At 50.5% G+C, this 18851-nt stretch overlaps 1 protein-coding gene across 1 annotated transcript; it reads right to left on the reverse strand.

Moving 5' to 3' along the window:
• Window positions 1–4582: 4582 nt before the first annotated feature.
• Window positions 4583–5824, reverse strand: LOC113902147 (G-protein coupled receptor 183-like). The gene is made up of 2 exons (XM_027557090.1): window positions 5341–5824; window positions 4583–4986 (listed from the first exon to the last, which is right to left on the reverse strand). Exons 1-2 carry the CDS (start codon window positions 5818–5820, stop codon window positions 4753–4755), a joined length of 714 nt encoding a protein of 237 aa, XP_027412891.1. The 5' UTR covers window positions 5821–5824; the 3' UTR covers window positions 4583–4752.
• Window positions 5825–18851: the final 13027 nt, after the last annotated feature.

Here is an 18851-nt window from a genome sequence, read left to right on the forward strand (position 1 = left end):
CAACCATATATGTATACTGTCCAGGAACATTTGGTTATAGTTCTGTGGAAGAAATAATTTTGTCAGTGTTCACCAGCTTGTAAAAATCTAGTGTGAGAGCTTAAATATTAAATAAATGCTTGCATGCATGCATGCTCAGTCATGTCTGACTCTTTGTGACCCCGTGGACTGTAGCCCGCCAGGCTCCTCTGTCCATGGAATTTTCCAGGCAAGAATCTGGAGTGGGTTACCATTTCCTTCTCCATTAAATGAATAATAAAATGAAAAAAAAAAAGTTGGATAAACTGCAGAACACACACACAGATGGGGCCTGATTTAACAATGGTTTGGCTTATAATTTGTTGACTTTATGATGGTGTGAAAGTGATACCCATTCAGTGGAAACTGTACTTAGAATTTCGGATTTTTATCTTTTCCTGGTTGTAGAGGTTCTCTTCAGCCCGGCCCTCTTTGGTAACACTGGGAGTGGCAGGCGCAGATCCCCATCAGCCGTGAGGTCACAGGTCAACAACCATTCTGCACCCAGACGGACATTCTGTTTTGCGCTGCCAGCTCAGAATTCAATAAATTACACGAGATGCTCAACACTTCTGTAAAAAATAGGCTTTGTGTTAGATGATCCTGCCCAGATGTAAGCCAGTATGTGTTCTGAGCACATTTAAGATAGGCTGGGCTAAACTGTGATGTTTGGTAGGTTATGTGTATTAATGCATTTCAGCTTAAATTTTGAACTTTCAGTGACTCATCAGGCTTACTGGGTGGCGCTAGTGGTAAAGAACCCGCCTGTCATCGCAGGAGATGTAAGATGTTCAATCCCTGGGTCATTGGGAAGATCCCCTGGAGGAGGGAGGGCATGGCAACCCACTCCAGGATTGTTGCCTGGAGAATTTCTTGGACAGAGGAGGCTGGTGGGCTATAGTCCATTGGGTCACAGAGTCAGACACAACTGAAGCACCTTAGCACACATACATATGAGTATTTTATATATATATACACACACACACACACACACACACACACAAACAGAAGCCCATATATTAAATATTTTAAGTTAAAACATGTCAATGGTGTTAATGTCACTACAGCCTTTTTGAAAATTGTAGTTGTACTGATTAGAAATGTGTGTCTTTCATAATCCACACCCACATTGCTTCGCTTATGAGTTCCAGTTTGGATTATTTTTTTTAATTGAAGTTAGCCCCAGAACTCAGCAATGCAATCGGATTGTGTGTCATCTTGGTTTTCTGCATTTTTCCAAATGACCTATAAATGTTACACTCACGCCTGTCGTGACAGCACTTTTTGTTTTGTAAGCGATTCACCTTCACCAAACTTCCCAAAGCATTTAACTTAGTTCTTACAACAGCTCTTTTCTTATTGCCTTTATACTTTATTGGTTTATATAATAATGATTTAATTTTGATAACAATTGATATGAGAAGCTTTGGGAAAAAACACAGCTGTGTCTTGAGGAGCCCAGAGCCCCACTGGGGGCACAGAAGACCAGGAGTTGGGCAGAAGCCACTGGCCACCAGTAGGCAGTGTGCGGTCTGTGACCCTCAGACTCACAGAGCTCCTGAGATGGCTGAGTGAGGTCTGCTAATGAATGTCTATCGTGGTATCAATAGTGAGTAAGTAGGACTTTCCTGGTCGTCCAGTGGCTAAGAATCCTTGCAATGCAGGGGACTCAGGTTCAATCCCTGGTTGGGGAACTAAGATCCCACTGGCCATGGAACAACTAAGCTCTCCCGATACAACCAGAGAGCCCATGCGTTGCAACTAGAGATCCCGCATGACCAAGACCCAACACACCCAAATAAATAAATAGAGGGGAAACAAAGGGGGAGAAAAAAATCTAAAATTTTAAAACAAAGAAAGAACAGCAAGAAGTTCATAAAGATTGGGGAAATTGCCAAAGAGGTCTCCCAAAGGGTGGCAGCAAGAAATTTTAGGGGCCTCTGCCTCCGATTTCTTATCCAGCTGCCTCGATGGCCCCCGCCCTCACTGAGCTAGAGCGAATGAGCGACAGCGTGTCACCAGTTCCAGTGTCCCCATCATGAGGGATTCCTGTGGCCTGAGGTGTGACCCAACCTTCAGGGTTGGGGTCTCCATGGGGGACCCGGCCCGTCTGAGCCTGGCCGCCCACAAGCCCACACATGCCAGAGGGACTTCACCTCCGTGTTGGCCCGTGCACCGTGGCGTGGCAAGGAGAGAGAAAACTGTAGTGAAAGCTAGGCCGTGGTTAGCTTGCGGTGGGTGGTGGCGCCAATGGAGTAGGGATTCAAAGCTGACAGCCAGAGGGACATTTGGGCATCTATCAACTCCATTTCTGAAACTCTCCATTCTTCCTCCTTAAAACTGTCAAGTGATCAAAATTCTTAGAAGTCATGAGGAGACCCTCCACCCAAGGGCAGAACTTTCCAGACACCTCCACATGTGCCAGAATGGGACCCAGGAACCTCGTTATAGAGCCCCCACCCACAGGGCCCACCCCCCACCCACCGGCCCTGCACCTTCCTCTGGACTAAGCTCCCACACGCAGAGTGAGGGGACCCTCTGAGGGGGTCACTCTGATGCTTCCATTTTGACATGCAATTATTTTGATTGGGGCTGAAAAACAAACTGTGGCAGTTGACCTTTTTTTTGGACCAACTAGTATTTAAGCAGACTCTTCTTACTCCTTCCTCCAAGTCTCACTTTGGTCATAGGACTCTGATGTGGTATCACAGGGGCTTACAGGAGGGGTCAGGGATGGGCTGAGACTCTTCCAGAGAAGAGTGGAAAGAGGGGTGCTCAGAAATGGGTGGGTGTTAAAAGCTGGATCCCCAAATAAGATCAAGTCCTAACCCATATGACCTTAATTGGAAATAGGTGTGATCAAGTTCAGATGAGGTCATTAGGGTGGAGAAGACTTTTGAGAGCCCCTTGAACTGCCCAGAGCTCAAACCAGTCCATCCTAAAGGAAATCAACCTTGAATATTCATTGGAAAGGCTGATGTTGAAGCTTCAATACTTTGGCCACTTGATATGAAGAGCTGATTTCATTGGAAAAGACTCTGATGCTGGGAAAGATTGAAGACAAAAGGGGATGACAGAGGATGAGATGGTTGGATGGCATCACTGATTCAATGGACATGAGTTTGAGCAAACTCCAGGAGAAAGTGAAGAATAGGGAAGCCTGGTGTGCTACAGTCCATGGGGTCACAAAGAGTCAGACACAACGACTCAACAACAACAACAAATCCAAGGTGACTGGTGTCCTTAGGAAAAGAAGAAAATGCCGTGTGAAGATGGAGACACACGAGGAGAAAACCAGGTGAAGATGGAGATAGAGATGGGGGTGATGTTTGACAAGCCAAGGAGCACCAATAACTGCAGCAAAGCGCCAGAAGCCAGGAGAGGCCTAGATCAGTCTCCCTTGCAGCTTGAGAAGGAACCAGCCCTACTGACCCCTTGGCTTTGAACTTTTAGCCTCCAGAACAAGAGCATATATTTTTGTTGGTTTAAGTCACCGGATTGATGATGCTTCATTATTGCCTCCCCATGGGGGAGGGTTAGGGAGTCCATGGAGGGAGGGCTGGGGGGTTCCATGGGGTTGGGGGAGGGCTGGGGGTGCCCGTGAGGTGGAGGGAGCACAGAGGTCATGAGCAGGTTGGGCTGGACCCGCGTGGCTGAGACAAATCTCACGCTGATCCCAGTGCCCCCCGCACTTTGGCAGGCAAATACATGTTTTATTTCACAAAAAATTCAAAATCGCCCAAGTGGAAATGATCTGTGTTGTGTTTTAAACTCAAGAAAGTGCCATGAAAGGTTTGTTTTGACTGAATGCAAACAACACTCGGCGTGCACACGCACTTTCTGACACGCACGACTGAAAAAGGAAGGCTCACGCCCACGTGCTTGTCTTTCTTCCTTCCCCCAGTCTGTCGCTGCCCACACACGCGCTACAGGAAGGTGTACCCTCTGCGCCAGATCAGACTTTTCCTACAAAAGTGATCACCCAGTCCCTCGCCCGCATTCCCCCACCCCAGAGGCTGCCAGGCCAATAACTTGAAGGGTGTCTTCCTCTCGTTTTCTTACTTTGTCAGGAAAACCTTGGCATTTTTGCAAATGTTAACTCTAAGCTTTTAGAGATTTTGGTTTTGGGGGGGAGGGGTAATTTTTTGCTCTTTACAACAATTTGCCTCCCCACATCAGAAACCTTGTCCAAACTGTGACTCTAGTGCTCAGCCAATGATTCTTCTGGTCATGACTGCATTTGATGTGAAAATACTCTTTTCCCAGAAGAAACTGCACACCCTTCAGAGGCCAAGGACGAAGCAGTGTTTATTAGAATACATGAGAGGTGCACGCTGTGTGCTGAGTCGCTTCAGTTGAGTCCAACTCTTTGCAATCCCATGGGCTGTAGCCCACCAGGCTCCTCTGTCCATGGAATTCTCCAGGCAAGGATACTGGAGTGGGTAGCCTTTCCCTTCTCCAAGGGATTTTCCCAACCCAGGGATTGAATGCAGGTCTCCCGCAGTGCAGGCAGATTCTTTACCAGCTGAGCCACCGGGGAAGCCCCAGAAGTAGGTTTATGGCAAAGCTAACGAATGCTTGCTTCAGAGCTCCTCACTCACCTTCCATGACCTTGTACCTAACTTTGCATCTATGGTTTTGTATTCTTTTTTTTTAAAGAACCCAATCCCCAAATTGTACAAGCTTGGGGTCCTCCCCCTGACCCCCAGGTGCAGTATGAAAGCCCATCACCTCTTAGACTTCATTCTCCTCCAAGGGCGAGGAGCCTCCTGTCTGGTTGATACTTTGTGTTTCTGAGGAAGCTTTTCCCTGCGGGAAGGAGGGAGAGGATGGTGATGCTTTGAGTTTCAGAAAGTGGCGGAGCCATTTCCTGTAACGGGAGGATGCGAAGAAGTAAACGATGGGGTCGATGCTGCAGTTCAAGTTCATGAGGCAGACAGTGAGCTGCAGGCACAGTTTGAAGGCCCTCTGCTCGGAGCAGGTGGGCTGGCGGAGCATCTTGGTCACCATGAACTGGATGACGTGGAGGTGGTAGGGCACGAAGCACACGGCCACGGCCACCAGCACCACCAGCGTGAGCAGGCAGGCTCTGCGGTGGTGGCCCCCCCGGCTCGTCAGCGGGTTGTCCCGGGCCGTCCTGCACAGCTTGACGGCGATCTTCACGTAGCAGAAGAGGATGATGGCCACCGGCCCGCAGAAGCTCAGAGAGGAGGTCACCAGGACCATGACGGGCAGCGTGAACACCCGCTGGACGCTGTCGTACTCCATGCAGGTCAGCCTGCCGGCCACACGCATGGTCATGGTGAACCCGAGCAGGGGCGCCGTCTGCAGTGTCGCCAGGACCCACACGGCCGCGCAGATGAGCTGGGCCCGCCCGGGCTCACGCAGCCGGGGACCCTGCTGGGCGCGGACCACGGCCAAGTAGCGGTCCACGCTCACGCACGTCATCAGGTAGATGCCCGAGTAGGTGTTCACGAAGAAGATGAAGGCCGTCAGCCTACAGAGCCCCTCCCCGAAAGGCCAGTTGAAGTCCAGCAAGAAGTAGGTGATCTTTCCGGGCAGGGTCAGAGCGAACAGAAGGTCGGACACTGACAGGTGGACCAGGAAGACACCTGTCGAGTTGATCTTCTTGTCCTTCTGATAGGCCAGGCGAAGGGCCAGGATGTTTCCCAGGACAGCAAAGATCAAGAGGGCCGTGTAGAACAGAGACAGCATCACACTGGCCACCCGGGGCGGGTGGTGGGGAAGGCAGGAGTTGGTGTGGTGGACGAGGCTGCTTGGGTCAGCCGTGCTTGAAGCCATGTCATACAGGTCCTTGGGAAGACAAGAAAATGAAATGTAGCATTGTATCTCAGGGTTACACCTCTAATATGTTGCTGTTGTTATTCCACTCAGTCGTGGCTGACTCTTATGACCCCATAGGCTGTAGCCCGCCAGGCTCCTCTGTCATGGGATTTTCTAGGCAAGAATACTGCAGTGGGGTTCCTATTTCCTCCTCCAGGGGACACTCCCAACTCAGGGATCAAACTCGTGTCTCCTGCATTGCAGGTAGAATCTTTACCATTGAGCCACTGGGGAAGCCCTCACCCCTAATACTAACTGTATAGCCCAATTCTCACATGAGTGAGAGTTGGACACTTCATAATTTGCTGAAATCACACGCCCATGAACAGTATCTCCCTTTTTTTTTTATTAAAAATTTCACAAAATGAACACATCTGTGTGATCAGCACTCAGTTTAGTAAAGCACCTCAGCAGCACCCCCAGAAGCTCACCTTTGCCTACCCCAACGTCTATCTCCACTCAAGGTTAATCAATATCCTAACTTCTAAAATCACAACTCAGGGACTTCCCTGGTGGTCCAGTGGTTAACACTTCGCCTTCTAACGCAGAGGGTGCAGGTTCAATTCCCCCCTTGGGGAGCTAGGATTCTGCATGACTTGGGGCCATTACTTTGTCAACAAAGGTCCGTCTGGTCAAAGCTATGATTTTTCCAGTAGTCATGTAGGGATGTGAGAGTCGGACTATAAAGAAAGCTGAATGCCAAAGAATTGATGCTTTTGAACTATGGTGTTGGAGAAGACTCTTGAGAGTCCCTTGGACTGCAAGGAGATCCAACCAGTCTGTCCTAAAGGAAATCAGTCCTGAATATTCATTGGAAGGACTGATGTTGAAGCTGAAATTTCAATATTTTGGCCATCTGATGTGAAGAACTGACTCATTGGAAAAGATCCTGATGCTGGGAAAGATTGAAGGCAGGAGGAGAAGGGGATGACAGAGGATGAGATAGTTGGATGGCATCACTGACTCATGGGACATGAGTTTGAGTAAACTCCGGGAGTTGGTGATGGACAGGGAGGCCTGGTGTGCTGCGGTCCATGGGGTTGCAAAGAGTCGGACACAACTGAGCAACTGAACTGAACTGAACTGGGGCCAAAAAACCAAAATATAAGAAAACAGAAGCAATATTATAGCAGATTCAATAAAGACTTTTAAAATGGTCCACATAAAAAACCCCATAAAATCATAATAAATAAAATCATAAATCTTTAAAAACATAAAACCGTAACTCAGACCTGGAAGGGTAGGACGGGGGGATCAAGGAGGGCGGCTCAGGCGGGAGGGGACATACGTATACACACAGCTGACTCACTTTGTTGTGCAGCAGAAACTAACACAACATTGTAAAGCACTTGTCCTCCAATAAAACAATTTTTTAAAAAGTCACAACTCAGCACGCCTGCTTCTGAACTTTAATGAGATCATACACTATGTATACTATGGAATACCAGACCACCTGACCTGCCTCCTGAGAAACCTGTATGCAGGTCAAGAAGCAACAGTTAGAACAGGACATGGAACAACAGACAGGTTCCAAATTGGGAAAGGAGTATGTCAAGGCTGTATATTGTCACCCTGCTTATTTAACTTCTATGCAGAGTACATCATGCGAAACACTGGGCTGGAAGAAACACAAGCTGGAATCAAGATTGCCAGGAGAAATATCAATAACCTCAGATATGCAGATGACACCACTCTTATGGCAGAAAGCGAAGAGGAACTAAAAAGCCTCTTTATGAAAGTGAAAGAGGAGAGTGAAAAAGTTGGCTTAAAACTCAACATTCAGAACACGAAGATCGTGGCATCTGGTCCCATCATTTCATGGCAAATAGATGAGGAAACAATGGAAACAGTGTCAGACTTTATTTTGGGGGGCTCCAAAATCACTGCAGATGGTGACCGCAGCCATGAAATGAAAAGACACTTACTCCTTGGAAGGAAAGTTATGACCAACCTATATAGCATATTAAAAAGCAGAGACATTACTTTGCCTACAAAGGTCAATCTAGTCAAAGCTATGATTTTTCCAGTAGTCATGTATGGACGTGAGAGTTGGACTATAAAGAAAGCTGAGCACTGAAGAATTGATGCTTTTGAACTGTGGTGTTGGAGAAGACTCTTGAGAATCCCTTGGACAGGAAGGAGATTCAACCAGTCCATCCTAAAGGAAATCGGTCCTGAATATTTATTGAAAGGACTGATGCTGAAGCTGAAGCTCCAATATTTTGGCCACCTGATGTGAAGAAATGACTCACTGGAAAAGACCCTGCTGCTGGGAAAGATTGAAGGCAGGAGAAGGGGACGACAGAGGATGAGATGGTTGGATGGCATCACCGACTCAGTGGACGTGAGTTTGAGCACACTCCAGGAGTTGGTGATGGACAGGGAGGCCTTGTGTGCTGCAGTCCATGGGGTCGCAGACAGTCAGACACGACTGAGTGACTAAGCACAGCACTGGTATACAGCTAGGAGTGGGGCTGATGAGTCACAGGTTTGCACAGTTGATAGCAGTGGGTCCCGGCAAACAGTTTGCAAAGAGCCGTTCTTCAAAGTCTAACCGTGTTTGAGATTCCCACGGTACCTCAACCCCGCCAGCACCAGGCAGGGTCTGTCTTTTTCAGGGGAGCCATTCTGGTGGGTATGCAGGGGTATCTTCTTATGGTTTCAGCTGGCATTTGCCTAATAACCATTGACAGCAAGCACCTTCTCTCTGGTTTATTGGCCATTTATATATTTTCTTTATGAGGTACCTGTATATTTTGTCCCTTTTTCTGTTGGGATGTCCGTCCAAAAATGTGTGTTTTCCACTTCCCCACCTGCCTTTGCTCTTCACACCCCCACTTCTGTCATCTGCATTCTGATCATCTTTTAACGTATAGTTTCTGCACTGAGACAAGGGGAGCTGCGCTCTCCGTGCAGCCGCTGAGCCGGGGTGACTGTCCACGTGGTGCACAGGTGAGCACTCAGGTGTGCAGAGGGTGTGCGGTTTGCCCAAGGGCCACAATAAAAGTAGCTCACAGAACCAGAGACCCAGGCAGAGATGCTGAACTCGGTCATGGGCTGGCTGAAGGGCACCAGCTCCATGAGCCCCAAATCTTATCTTATTTGAGTCACAACACAGCTATCTCCTCCTTTACTAACTTGGGGCTGGCTAGTAGGGAGCCTGGGGCTTCCCTGGTGGCTCAGTGGTAAAGAATCCACTTGCCAAATGCAGGAGACCTGGGTTTGATCTCTGGGCCGGCCAGATCCCCTGGAGGAGGGCATGGCAACCCACTCCAGTATTCTTGCCGGGAGAATCCCATGGACAGAGGAGCCTGGCAGACTATAGTCCATGGGGTCACAAAAAGTCGGACATGACTGAGCGACTGAACAACAGATTAGGGAGCCTGCTATAGACTGTGTCTCATGGCAACCTAGGCACAGAGGGCTCTGTCTGGTCTCTGCAGATGGAGAAGAAGCTTCCATTCAAATGGAAAGTAAGTCCATCAGAACAGGAGAGAGAGGAGCTCTGAAAAGTCCTTTGAACCTCAGGATGATGGTTGGATGGTTGGAGATGATACAGTGATGATGACTGGATAGATAGATACACAGTTACATAGGTAGGTAGATAATAGATGGTAGATAGATGACAGAGATATGAAGATGGTAAATAGATCTGTAAACAGACAGCTAGACAGAGATAAGTAGGTAGGTGGGTACACGCTCCCAGGGGTCCCACCAGCTCCAGATCCAGAGGGAAGGCTATTCCTCCTCATTCCTACCTTTCCTGAACAGTCTGACCCTCAGGTTGCACGGAGGTGGGGGCCGGGCGGAGAAGCTCTGTGCCCCTCCAGCAGGGCGAGGAGGACATCTCAAGGGGTCAGTTTAGCTCAGGAGGGTCCCGGCCCCAGGTCGACTCCACTGCTGGAATCACTAGCACTCAGCCCCAGAGCTGCAACTGGGGGCGGGAGGAGGGGGGGGTGGCATGGGAACCTTGTATGACCCTTGCCCTGTCTGTTCAGGCCTCACTGGGCTCAGGGATAGACCGGCACTTAAAAAGACCCCACCCTGGGCAAGCAGCCCACTTCCTGACTTTCCTGGGCCTCTTCCCCACACACCAGCCCACAGCCCAGGGCGCCGGGCACATGGCACAACCCCGGGGCCCTGCCAAGTGCCACCTCCTCCCTGAAACCTGCAGGGAGGTGCACCCGCAGAGATGCCACATCCACCTGCCACAGTCGGGGGATGGGTACTGTCACAGCTGTGAGTCCCGGGAGATCTGACCCACACGAGGAGCCCCTCCCCACCCGAGAGGGGGGCCCTAATGCCTCGGACCTGCTGACCTTTCCTCTTTCTGCTCTAGTCCACCCGCCTCCTAACTGCAGACCTCGGCAGAAATGTCCCTTCCTGCCCCCCCCAGGGGCACCAACCAACTGCCCAGTGCCTTGGGCTCTGGCCCACACCTGCCCAAGGTGTGCTCCTCGGCCTCTTTCTGCACCAGCATCCCCGCCCCGACCCGGGTTCTCCCCTACACACACGCAAAGCAGCCCATCGCCCCGCCCCATCCCACCTGCTCATAGAAAACGACCCACCCTTGGTCTCACAGGGGAGCAGAATTTGCCCCCAAAACACACCTCTCTGGCTGAAGGATCATTTTAACCGGCTTATTTGTAAGAAACCACAGGCACAGAAGAAGCGCTGAAAGCCAAGTAGAAGTTACCCTTGAATGAAAGACATTCAGGACTTCCCTGGTGGTCCAGGGGTGAAGAGCTGGCCCGCCAGAGCAGGGGACGCGGGTTCGATCCCTAGTCTGGGAAGATCGCACATGCCTCGGGGCTAAACCCGTGGGCCACACCTACCGAGCCTGTGCCCCACGCCGCAACTAGAGAGCGGCCCCCACTGAAAGCCCACAACCACAACGAAGACCCAGCATAGCCATAAATAAATAGGGAAACATTTTTTAAGAAGACATTTCTGTTTGTCAGGGTATCTCCCTTGCCCTACCGAGAAGAGAGGTTAATGACTCAATCTCTGGAAACTCCAGTCAATGCAGAAGGCGAGGGGTCACCTGCAGAGCGAACTTGCCCTTGTCTCCTGCCCTTCTCGGGCTCTGCTCTCACGTCTGGCTCCCCCCCCACCCCCGACACACAAGATCTTCTGTTATCTTTCGCTGGAGAACGTATCTAAAAGTGATGGTTTCGCCCACTCCGGCGACTTCGTTTTCCTGGGTCTCTCCCACATGTACACGTTATTCAGCTTCTGTTCACTTTCCTCCCATTAATCCGTCTCTCATCAATTTAGGGATGAGGCCAAAGGGAAGGGAAGAAGGGATGTGTCCTCTCTCCTACATCCTTCTCCATCTTAATAAGAAGTTACTGATGCATCTCCCACTCAGAAGACTATGTACCTTGGAGACTCACCCAGTGGTGATCGCACAGGGCCAGGTGGTCAGTTGGTGCAGCCAAGTAGGGACAGATACTCAAAAGGGCCTGCAGAGGGTTCTGAGGGTCTACACCCCAGGTCTAACCCAGTTCTATCAGCCACTTTTGCTCAGGGACGTGAGACTGACCCTGACCTTGGGTCTTTCTGGCTTGACCTGTCTGCTGCCTGATCGGGAGTGGCAGGGGTCCCCCTGGGTGTCCAGGATCAGTAAGGATGCTCCACCTGTGGCCAAGAGAAGCAGAGAGAAGAGGGGTGTGTGTGAAAGGCAGAGCGATCTGAGCCTTTCTCCCCAAGTCCCAGCGAGCCACGCCCTTCCCGTGGTGCCTGGAAACACCCACCTCTGGTGGGCTTACCTCGCTCACCGAGGATGATGCCAGGGAGCCGGGTGGAACCTGGGTCAGCTGCCTTCCCAAGGGCCCTGGGGCATCAAATGTGCCCCGAGCAGTCTCCCCACTGTAGGGATTGAATCAGTTCACTGAACTCTTCTTTCCTTCACCCACCTCTGCAGGGAAAAAAAAAGAAAGAAAGGAAAGAAGAAAAAAAACCACCCGGGGTATCAGGCAAGGTGATCTCCCTGCCATAGGCGGAGCTCAGAGCTCACTCAGCCACAAGGCCTCCCACCTCTCGAGAAGGACGGAGTGGGGGAGCGTTGCTCCAGGAACTGGTCTCCCCTCTCTTCCATTTCTGTGCCCCCACAGGCAGGCCTGTAGGCCACAGGTGTGACTCTCAAGCCACCAGGGTCAAAAACCCTCCAGCATTCTCCCCGCCGATGACTTGGGAGTGAAGTTCAGCAAGAAGGGCTTTAAGGGGACCCTGACGAGCTCAGGCTGGGGGTGAGCAAGTAAGGGGAGCTTCGCCTGGCTCGGGATTTCCTGGGAGTATGATCCAGGCTTTAAGGCACTTTGATGGAGCCCGAAAGCCTGTTTGCAGCCCTGACCGGTCACGCTCTTGAGGGATGCGCTTGGCAGGAGGCGGATAGCGGATGGGGCCAGGGTGCTCCCTTCCTCTGCTAGAGAAGGCGTCCCCCCACCACACCACTGGCGAGTAAACGAGGCATCAGACCCAGCCTAGGATGCGGACTGGGCCTCATCGCTAAGCTGTTTGTCCTGGGGACGTGAGCGCAGGCTTCTTTCTGGGCGCTCTCTGAACACGGAGGGAAGTCGCTTCTCTCACCAGCCAGCTCACCAGTCCACTCGAGACCCCCCACCCGCCTCCCTACCTTTTTCCACCCCCCATCCCCGAACTGTGTGTCTCTGGCCTGACATCCCACCTGCCTTGGGCTCCTCTAGTCTAGAATGTTGGTCAACACCCCCCCCAACTGGCCTCCCCCTGGCGAAGGCCATGGGGCCCCACGGGCCCCAAAAGATGTCTCCCAGAGCCCCAGGTGGGGTGGGGGGAAGTTTGTGAAGCAGTCCCATCTCACCTGCAACTTCCACCATCAACTTCCCTCCAACAGCCCGGAAGGAAGAACTAAGGCAATTTCTTAGTTCAGAGGTGCCTGACTTAGATTGCAAAGTTTGCACTCAGATTGCAAACCCTAGGGAACTTGCCTCCGTGCCTTCCAGACATTTAGGATTCTCCCACTCAGAGGAGACCCCAGAAGGCCTAAAAAGGGGCAAGAAACCGTAGAGTGCGCCCACCTCACCCTGTTCACGCATGATTCACTCAACAGGCGTTTAGCAAGTGCCAGCCTGGAGCCAGCAACACGTTCCTGTGTGTGCCGGGAAAGAAAACACTTTTCCTTTGGCCTCCTGCGTTCAGTGGCTGTGTGTGTACGCTTAGTCGCTCAGTTGACTGTGACCCCATGAACAGCAGCCCGCCAGGCTCCTCTGTCCATGGGATTCTCCAGGCAAGAATGCTGGAGTGGGTTGCCATTTCTTTCTCCAGGGGATCCTCCTGACCCAGGGATCGAAACCGAGTCTCTGGCATCTCCTGCATAGGATGCTTTACCACTCTGCCCCCTGGTTTGGCTGAGGTTGTGCTAATTAAACTGATGAAAGACGGATTAAAAAGGGAAAAGGTGCACACGTTTTATTTGATGTTAAAATTTTTACTTTAAGGCGGCATGGGAGCCTTCACAGATAAAAAGGAAGCAAAGTGGACAGGAATGAGTACACAACATTTTAACAAAGAGCGCGATACGTGGTGGGAACTAACACGACAGAGAAAAGGTGGCAGAGGGTAATGGATGGAGAAGCAAATGGAAGGGGAGGGTGTTCAGTAAGGAATGCCAAGCACATTCCTCTCTGTTGGCTCTGGGTGAAGAGTCTAGCGTCCTCTCAGAAGATTTAAGAGTTGACGTCTTCCTGGTAAGGAGGGCGACATGCCTTTACAAATGGAAATTTATTTTCTGCTTTTAAGCCAGACAGGAAGAAGGCAGAGATGTTTTTTTCTTCTCTTTCTGCTATTTTTGTTAACTGCTTTCAGCTCAAAATAATCCTTATGCCAAAGAAACACATGTGGGTGGCATATTCTGGGCCCCCTTCGTGTGGACACGTGACCAGAAAGTTCACGGAGGCTCCTCACCGTGTTCAGACAAACACATCGTCGGTCAGTCCCTGCCCGGCCTGGAATCTAGCTGATCCCTTAGGAAATTATTATCTCCCCTGGCCATTCATGATCTTGTTCAAGAGTTAATAAGCAGCTCCCACCGGATACCATCCTTGTCACTGGCCATCGTCCTTTTCATCCCCACTGGCCACCATCCTAGGCTTGTCACCTACACGGCGCCCTGGGTTTCACGCTATCTGGGCTATTCTCTGGGTGTTTCTTGGGCAGAGGTGTTTCCATTCAACCAGCTGATGGGTTCCTTGGGGGTAAGGATGGCAGTGACTCTTTTCTCTACAGAGGCTGCTACAGGGGAAGGTGTGGGAACATCACTTAGTCCCTGGGGGGCCGGGAATCAGGGGGCCTGGGAACTTGGATGGAAAAAATTACCGAATTATTTTCATGAGGCTCTAACAGCAACCTGGCTTTGTGGTGACATCACAGGCGGCCAGTCTTGGTGGGATGCAGTGTATGTCCCTGTCACTGATAGAAATCATGACACTCCAGACAGAGAAAGAGAAATGTCGTACGATACCCCTTATATGCAGAATCTAAAAAGAAATCCTGCCTCTTGTCACAGCCCATCGAAGGTGATTCAGGGACCTTGAACTACATTTGCTCATCATGGCTTTGAAATTACAGTTGCTATTAATAAAGAATCAGATGAAGGAGTATCATATTAGAAGTCTGGTTTTTAACATTTGGATAACTGCATTTTAACAGAAGTTGTTTTTCTCATCTTACATATTTTACTGCATGTATTTTTAACCGTCACCCAGAGGAGGGCTTCTCTAGTGGCTCAGATAGTAAAGAATCTGCTTGCAATGCAAGGAGACCCAGATTTGATCCCTGGGTTGGGAAGATTCCCTGGAGTAGGAAATGGCAACCCACTCCAGTTTTCTTGCCTGGAGAACTCTATGAACAGAGGAGACTGGGGGCTACAGTCCATAGGGTCACAAGAGTCAGACACGACTGAGCAACTAACTGAGTAGGGTCCTTACTTTCACCTGACAGATCCTACAGGAGAAGAGAAGAGCCCTTGATCCAGTCTGACATTTTTGTCTTCCAAGTGGAGAAGTTGAGGCACAGGATTTCCCGCCCCCCACCCCCCAAAGTGTCCCAGCTTTCTCCATCAAGACAGGACAAGAACCTTCAGCTTCTGGTTCCTTTTTGGGGCTTCCCTCACAGTGCAGACCCTGTTAACCCCTACACCCACCTCCTCACAGCCCCAAACACGCAATGCTCCCCAAAGGCTGGGGTTTGAAACTACGGTGCAATTCCCTGATCCTTTGACTGTCCTGACTCTTTCTCAAGAGGACTTGACAACTGCCTTCCTTGTAATCTATTTGTCGTCTTCCACCTGGCCCAGAAAATCAATAGCAATGACAGTAACAGTAATGGCACCCGTCATTGAGGACCTACTCACAACGTCCACGAAGAGGCATTGTTATCCCCATTTTACAGATGAGGAAAATGAGGCTCAGAGAAGTTAAGCAATTTAAGGCCACACAGCCGTAGACAAAGATCTAAGGCTGCTTCTGATAAGTTTGATTACAAGGCGGTTGCAGCCGGGGCTGGCGATTAAGGAGGTGGCCAAGATGTCACCCAGATCTGAGGAACACAAAGGACTTGATGCTGCTGTTCCTGGGGTGGGTAGAGCGCCTGCAGCTGTGGCTGGTGGTGGCTGAGTGTGGCGACCACCCTGGGTGTTGCCCAGGCTCGCGGGGCACTGATTTCTGATCTGATCTGTGCCCGCCCAAGGAAAGCAGGGGAGCGCCCCTATCTCATCTCTGTGGTTTGCTCGTCTGTGTTCCATGAACAACTTCAGCCCCAAGCATAAGCGGAGAGACGCCACGCGGCTCAGTTCCGGGTACAGCCACCCCGGGGGGAGGGGGCCGGGGTCTGGAAAGCCAATGCCTTTTATCCTTTTATTTCTTTAATGATGGAGGAGGAAAAGGATGGGGAGTGGTTACGGATGTATTCCTTTCTTCTTCCTTTGCAAAATCCATTTAATTGTTGATCCACTTCTAAGACGCTTAAATAACCTATTTATTCCCTCATGTGCAGCGAATGTCTGCACTACACTGAACTTCCAGAAGCAGCTAGGGTTACAACAGCAACAGAAGCCCTCCTTCTGGAGAGTGGACAGATGAGCAGGCAGGTGACCTCGGACACAACCAAGAGAATGAGTTCAGGTTCCTAAGGCAGTGGTCACCAGCCTGTTCGGGACCAGGGACCGCTTTCATGGAAGACAATTTGTCCGCAGACTGGGGTGGGGGGGCTGGTTTCAGGATGATTCCAGTGCATTACATTTGCTGTGAACTTTATTTGGAATCTAATGCCGAGGCTGATCTGATGGGAGCGGCAGAGGATGAGACGGTTGGGTGGCATCACTAATGCAATGGACTTGAGTTTGAGCAAGCTCCGGGAGATAGTGAAGCACAGGGCAGCCTGGCGTGCTGCAGACCCTGGGATCGCAAAGAGTCCGACACGACTGAGTGGCTGAACAACAACAACCGATCCACAGCGGGGAGGTTGGGGACCCCTGTGCTAAGGGACCATGTGAGGAGGTGCTGGTCCCCAGTCCGGAGTAACCAGGAAGGTTTCCCAGAGATGAATGCTGAGGATGTGGGAGGAACCTTTCCTCTACCCTCTAGGTTCATCCAGCTGCCCTAAGATTTAAATTGACATGAGGCTCATTAACAGGAGAAAATAAACATTTTCATTCTTACGGACAGGAATCCCACATACACAAGAGGGTCAGAGACCGAGAGGGAAAATGAGGTCTGTGTGCCATCCCGAGCTGAGAGTTGAGGTTGGGGCCTGCGGCTTTCCAAGGATGGGAGGGTCCCTCCCAGGATGATAAGAAGAAGAGCGGACGCTGGGCAGGTGTTTGCCCTGACACACGGATGGGGGGCCACTTTGGTGACACTTATCGCTGGTACTCTTTCCTGGGAAAAAGCCCCAATTTCAACTCTTCTGAGTAGTAAGGTAGTTTCTTGTGAACCCTCAGGGTCTCAAGTACCTTTAGCTCAAAATAATCCACATGCAAAAGTGACATATCTGGGGGAGGCGCATTCTGAACCCCCATATTATGCACAGCATCTGTGTAAGACGTTAAAGACAAGAGTAAAGCAGGCACCCTGTATGCTCCCTGGCCTCTCCCGTGTGTCCACTGGAGGTGAAAGGTACTTGGTAACTGATTACTAAGGACAGGACCCATGGGAAGGGCTGCTATTCCATACCCATCTGTCACAGCTCCTATTGGCTCATCTTCCCACCTCATCCAAAGCCTTCTTCCTACAAGGATTCACTGAGCATCTACTTGGTACCCTGTGCTAGCCACTGGGGTGCAGATGCAGCATGGTCCATGACATCGCCACACCTACAGGAGGCTTTAGTCTCAGTGGTGACTGTTGCCGTGGAATTAAAAGACGCTTGCTCCTGGGAAGAAAAACTATGACTAACCTAGATAGTGTATTAAAAAGCAGAGACATCATTTTACTAACAAAGGTCCGTCTTGTCAAAACTATGGTTTTTCCAGTAGTCATGTATGGGTGTGACAGTTGGGCTATAAAGAAGGCTGAATGCCGAAGAATTGATGCTTTGAATGAACTGTGGTGTTGGAGAAGACTCTTGAGAGTCCCTTGGACTGCAAGGAGATCAAACCACCCAATTCTAAAGGAAACCAATCCTGAATATTCATTGGAAGGACTGACATTGAAGCTGAAGCTCCAATACTTTGGCCACCTGATGCGGAGAGCCAACTCATTGGAAAAGACCCTAATGCTGGGAAAGGTTGAGGGCGGGAGGAAAAGGGGACAACAGAGGATGACATGGTTGGATGGCATCACTGACTTAGTGGGCATGAGTTTGAGTGAACTCAGGAAGATAGTGGAGAATAAGGAAGCCTGGCGTACTGCAGTCCATGGGGTTGCAAAGAGTCCGACATGAGTGAGCAACTTAACAAGAAGCTGGAGTGGGAAGGGGTGGTGACTCAGACCCACAGGTGACTGAGAACCCCGTGGTGCTGGATGTGGGTGTGAGGATCCATGCCTTCTGTCCCCATCCCCCCCACCTGACATCACAGAGTCACAGACAGAGGAACTCAACAGCGTCTCCCACCCAGGCCACCTATTTTGCAGATGAGCGAGCGAGAGTGGGAGAGGTGGATTGAGCCATTTGCGGTCACACAGGGAGCTACAGCGGGTGTCAAAGCCCAGCTCGGCCTGCAGCCTCTCAGGCAAATGCTCTTCAGGAAGAAGAGGGCAGGGTGCCTCTCACTTCACAAAACACAAATGGGGAATGCAGGCCAACCCGCAGCTAACTGGAACCCACCATATTTTCTCTTCCCCGTGCTTTTCTTCAGAAGGAAACCTCAATTTAATTGAATTATTTCTCCTTTCTCTCTTTCAATCACTATTGTTATTTACGCACATTTCACACTCCAGGTGCTGGGCTGGGTGCACTCGGTCATCCATGAGAAAAACCCTCCTTGCTTTAGGCTGTGGGAATGAGGCCCCTGTGGCTGCATGTTAACCAAGAATGCAGGGGAAATGCCAAAAGGGTGGGTCAGGCAAGGAAGACAGCTTGCAAAGATTTCACAAGAAAATGCCCCCAGGAGAGATTTAGTCAGAAAAGCAACTCCTGGGGAGATCCCTGGGGTGTACTCAACCCTGATCAATCTCTACCTGCAGTCCTACTGTGTGATCTGAAGTCATTGATGAGCCTGTGGACAAGAAAGCACAGAAGCAACAAAATTAGATGACATTGTTATCACTGTGTGAGGCTGTCTCCTAGACCAACACTCTGCCAGCAGGATGAAGACACTGTCCTTCATGGAAGCAACCTAGATGTCCATCAACAGATGAATGGATAAAGAAGTTGTGGTACACATATACAATGGAATATTCAGTTCAGTTCAGTTCAGTTCAGCCGCTCAGTCGTGTCGGACTCTTTGTGACCCCATGAATCGCAGCACGCCAGGCCTCCCTGTCCATCACCAACTCCCAGAGTTCACTCAG

The sequence above is a fragment of the Bos indicus x Bos taurus genome, chromosome 12 (genome assembly GCF_003369695.1).
Source record: "Bos indicus x Bos taurus breed Angus x Brahman F1 hybrid chromosome 12, Bos_hybrid_MaternalHap_v2.0, whole genome shotgun sequence".
NCBI classification, from domain to species: Eukaryota; Metazoa; Chordata; class Mammalia; order Artiodactyla; family Bovidae; genus Bos; species Bos indicus x Bos taurus.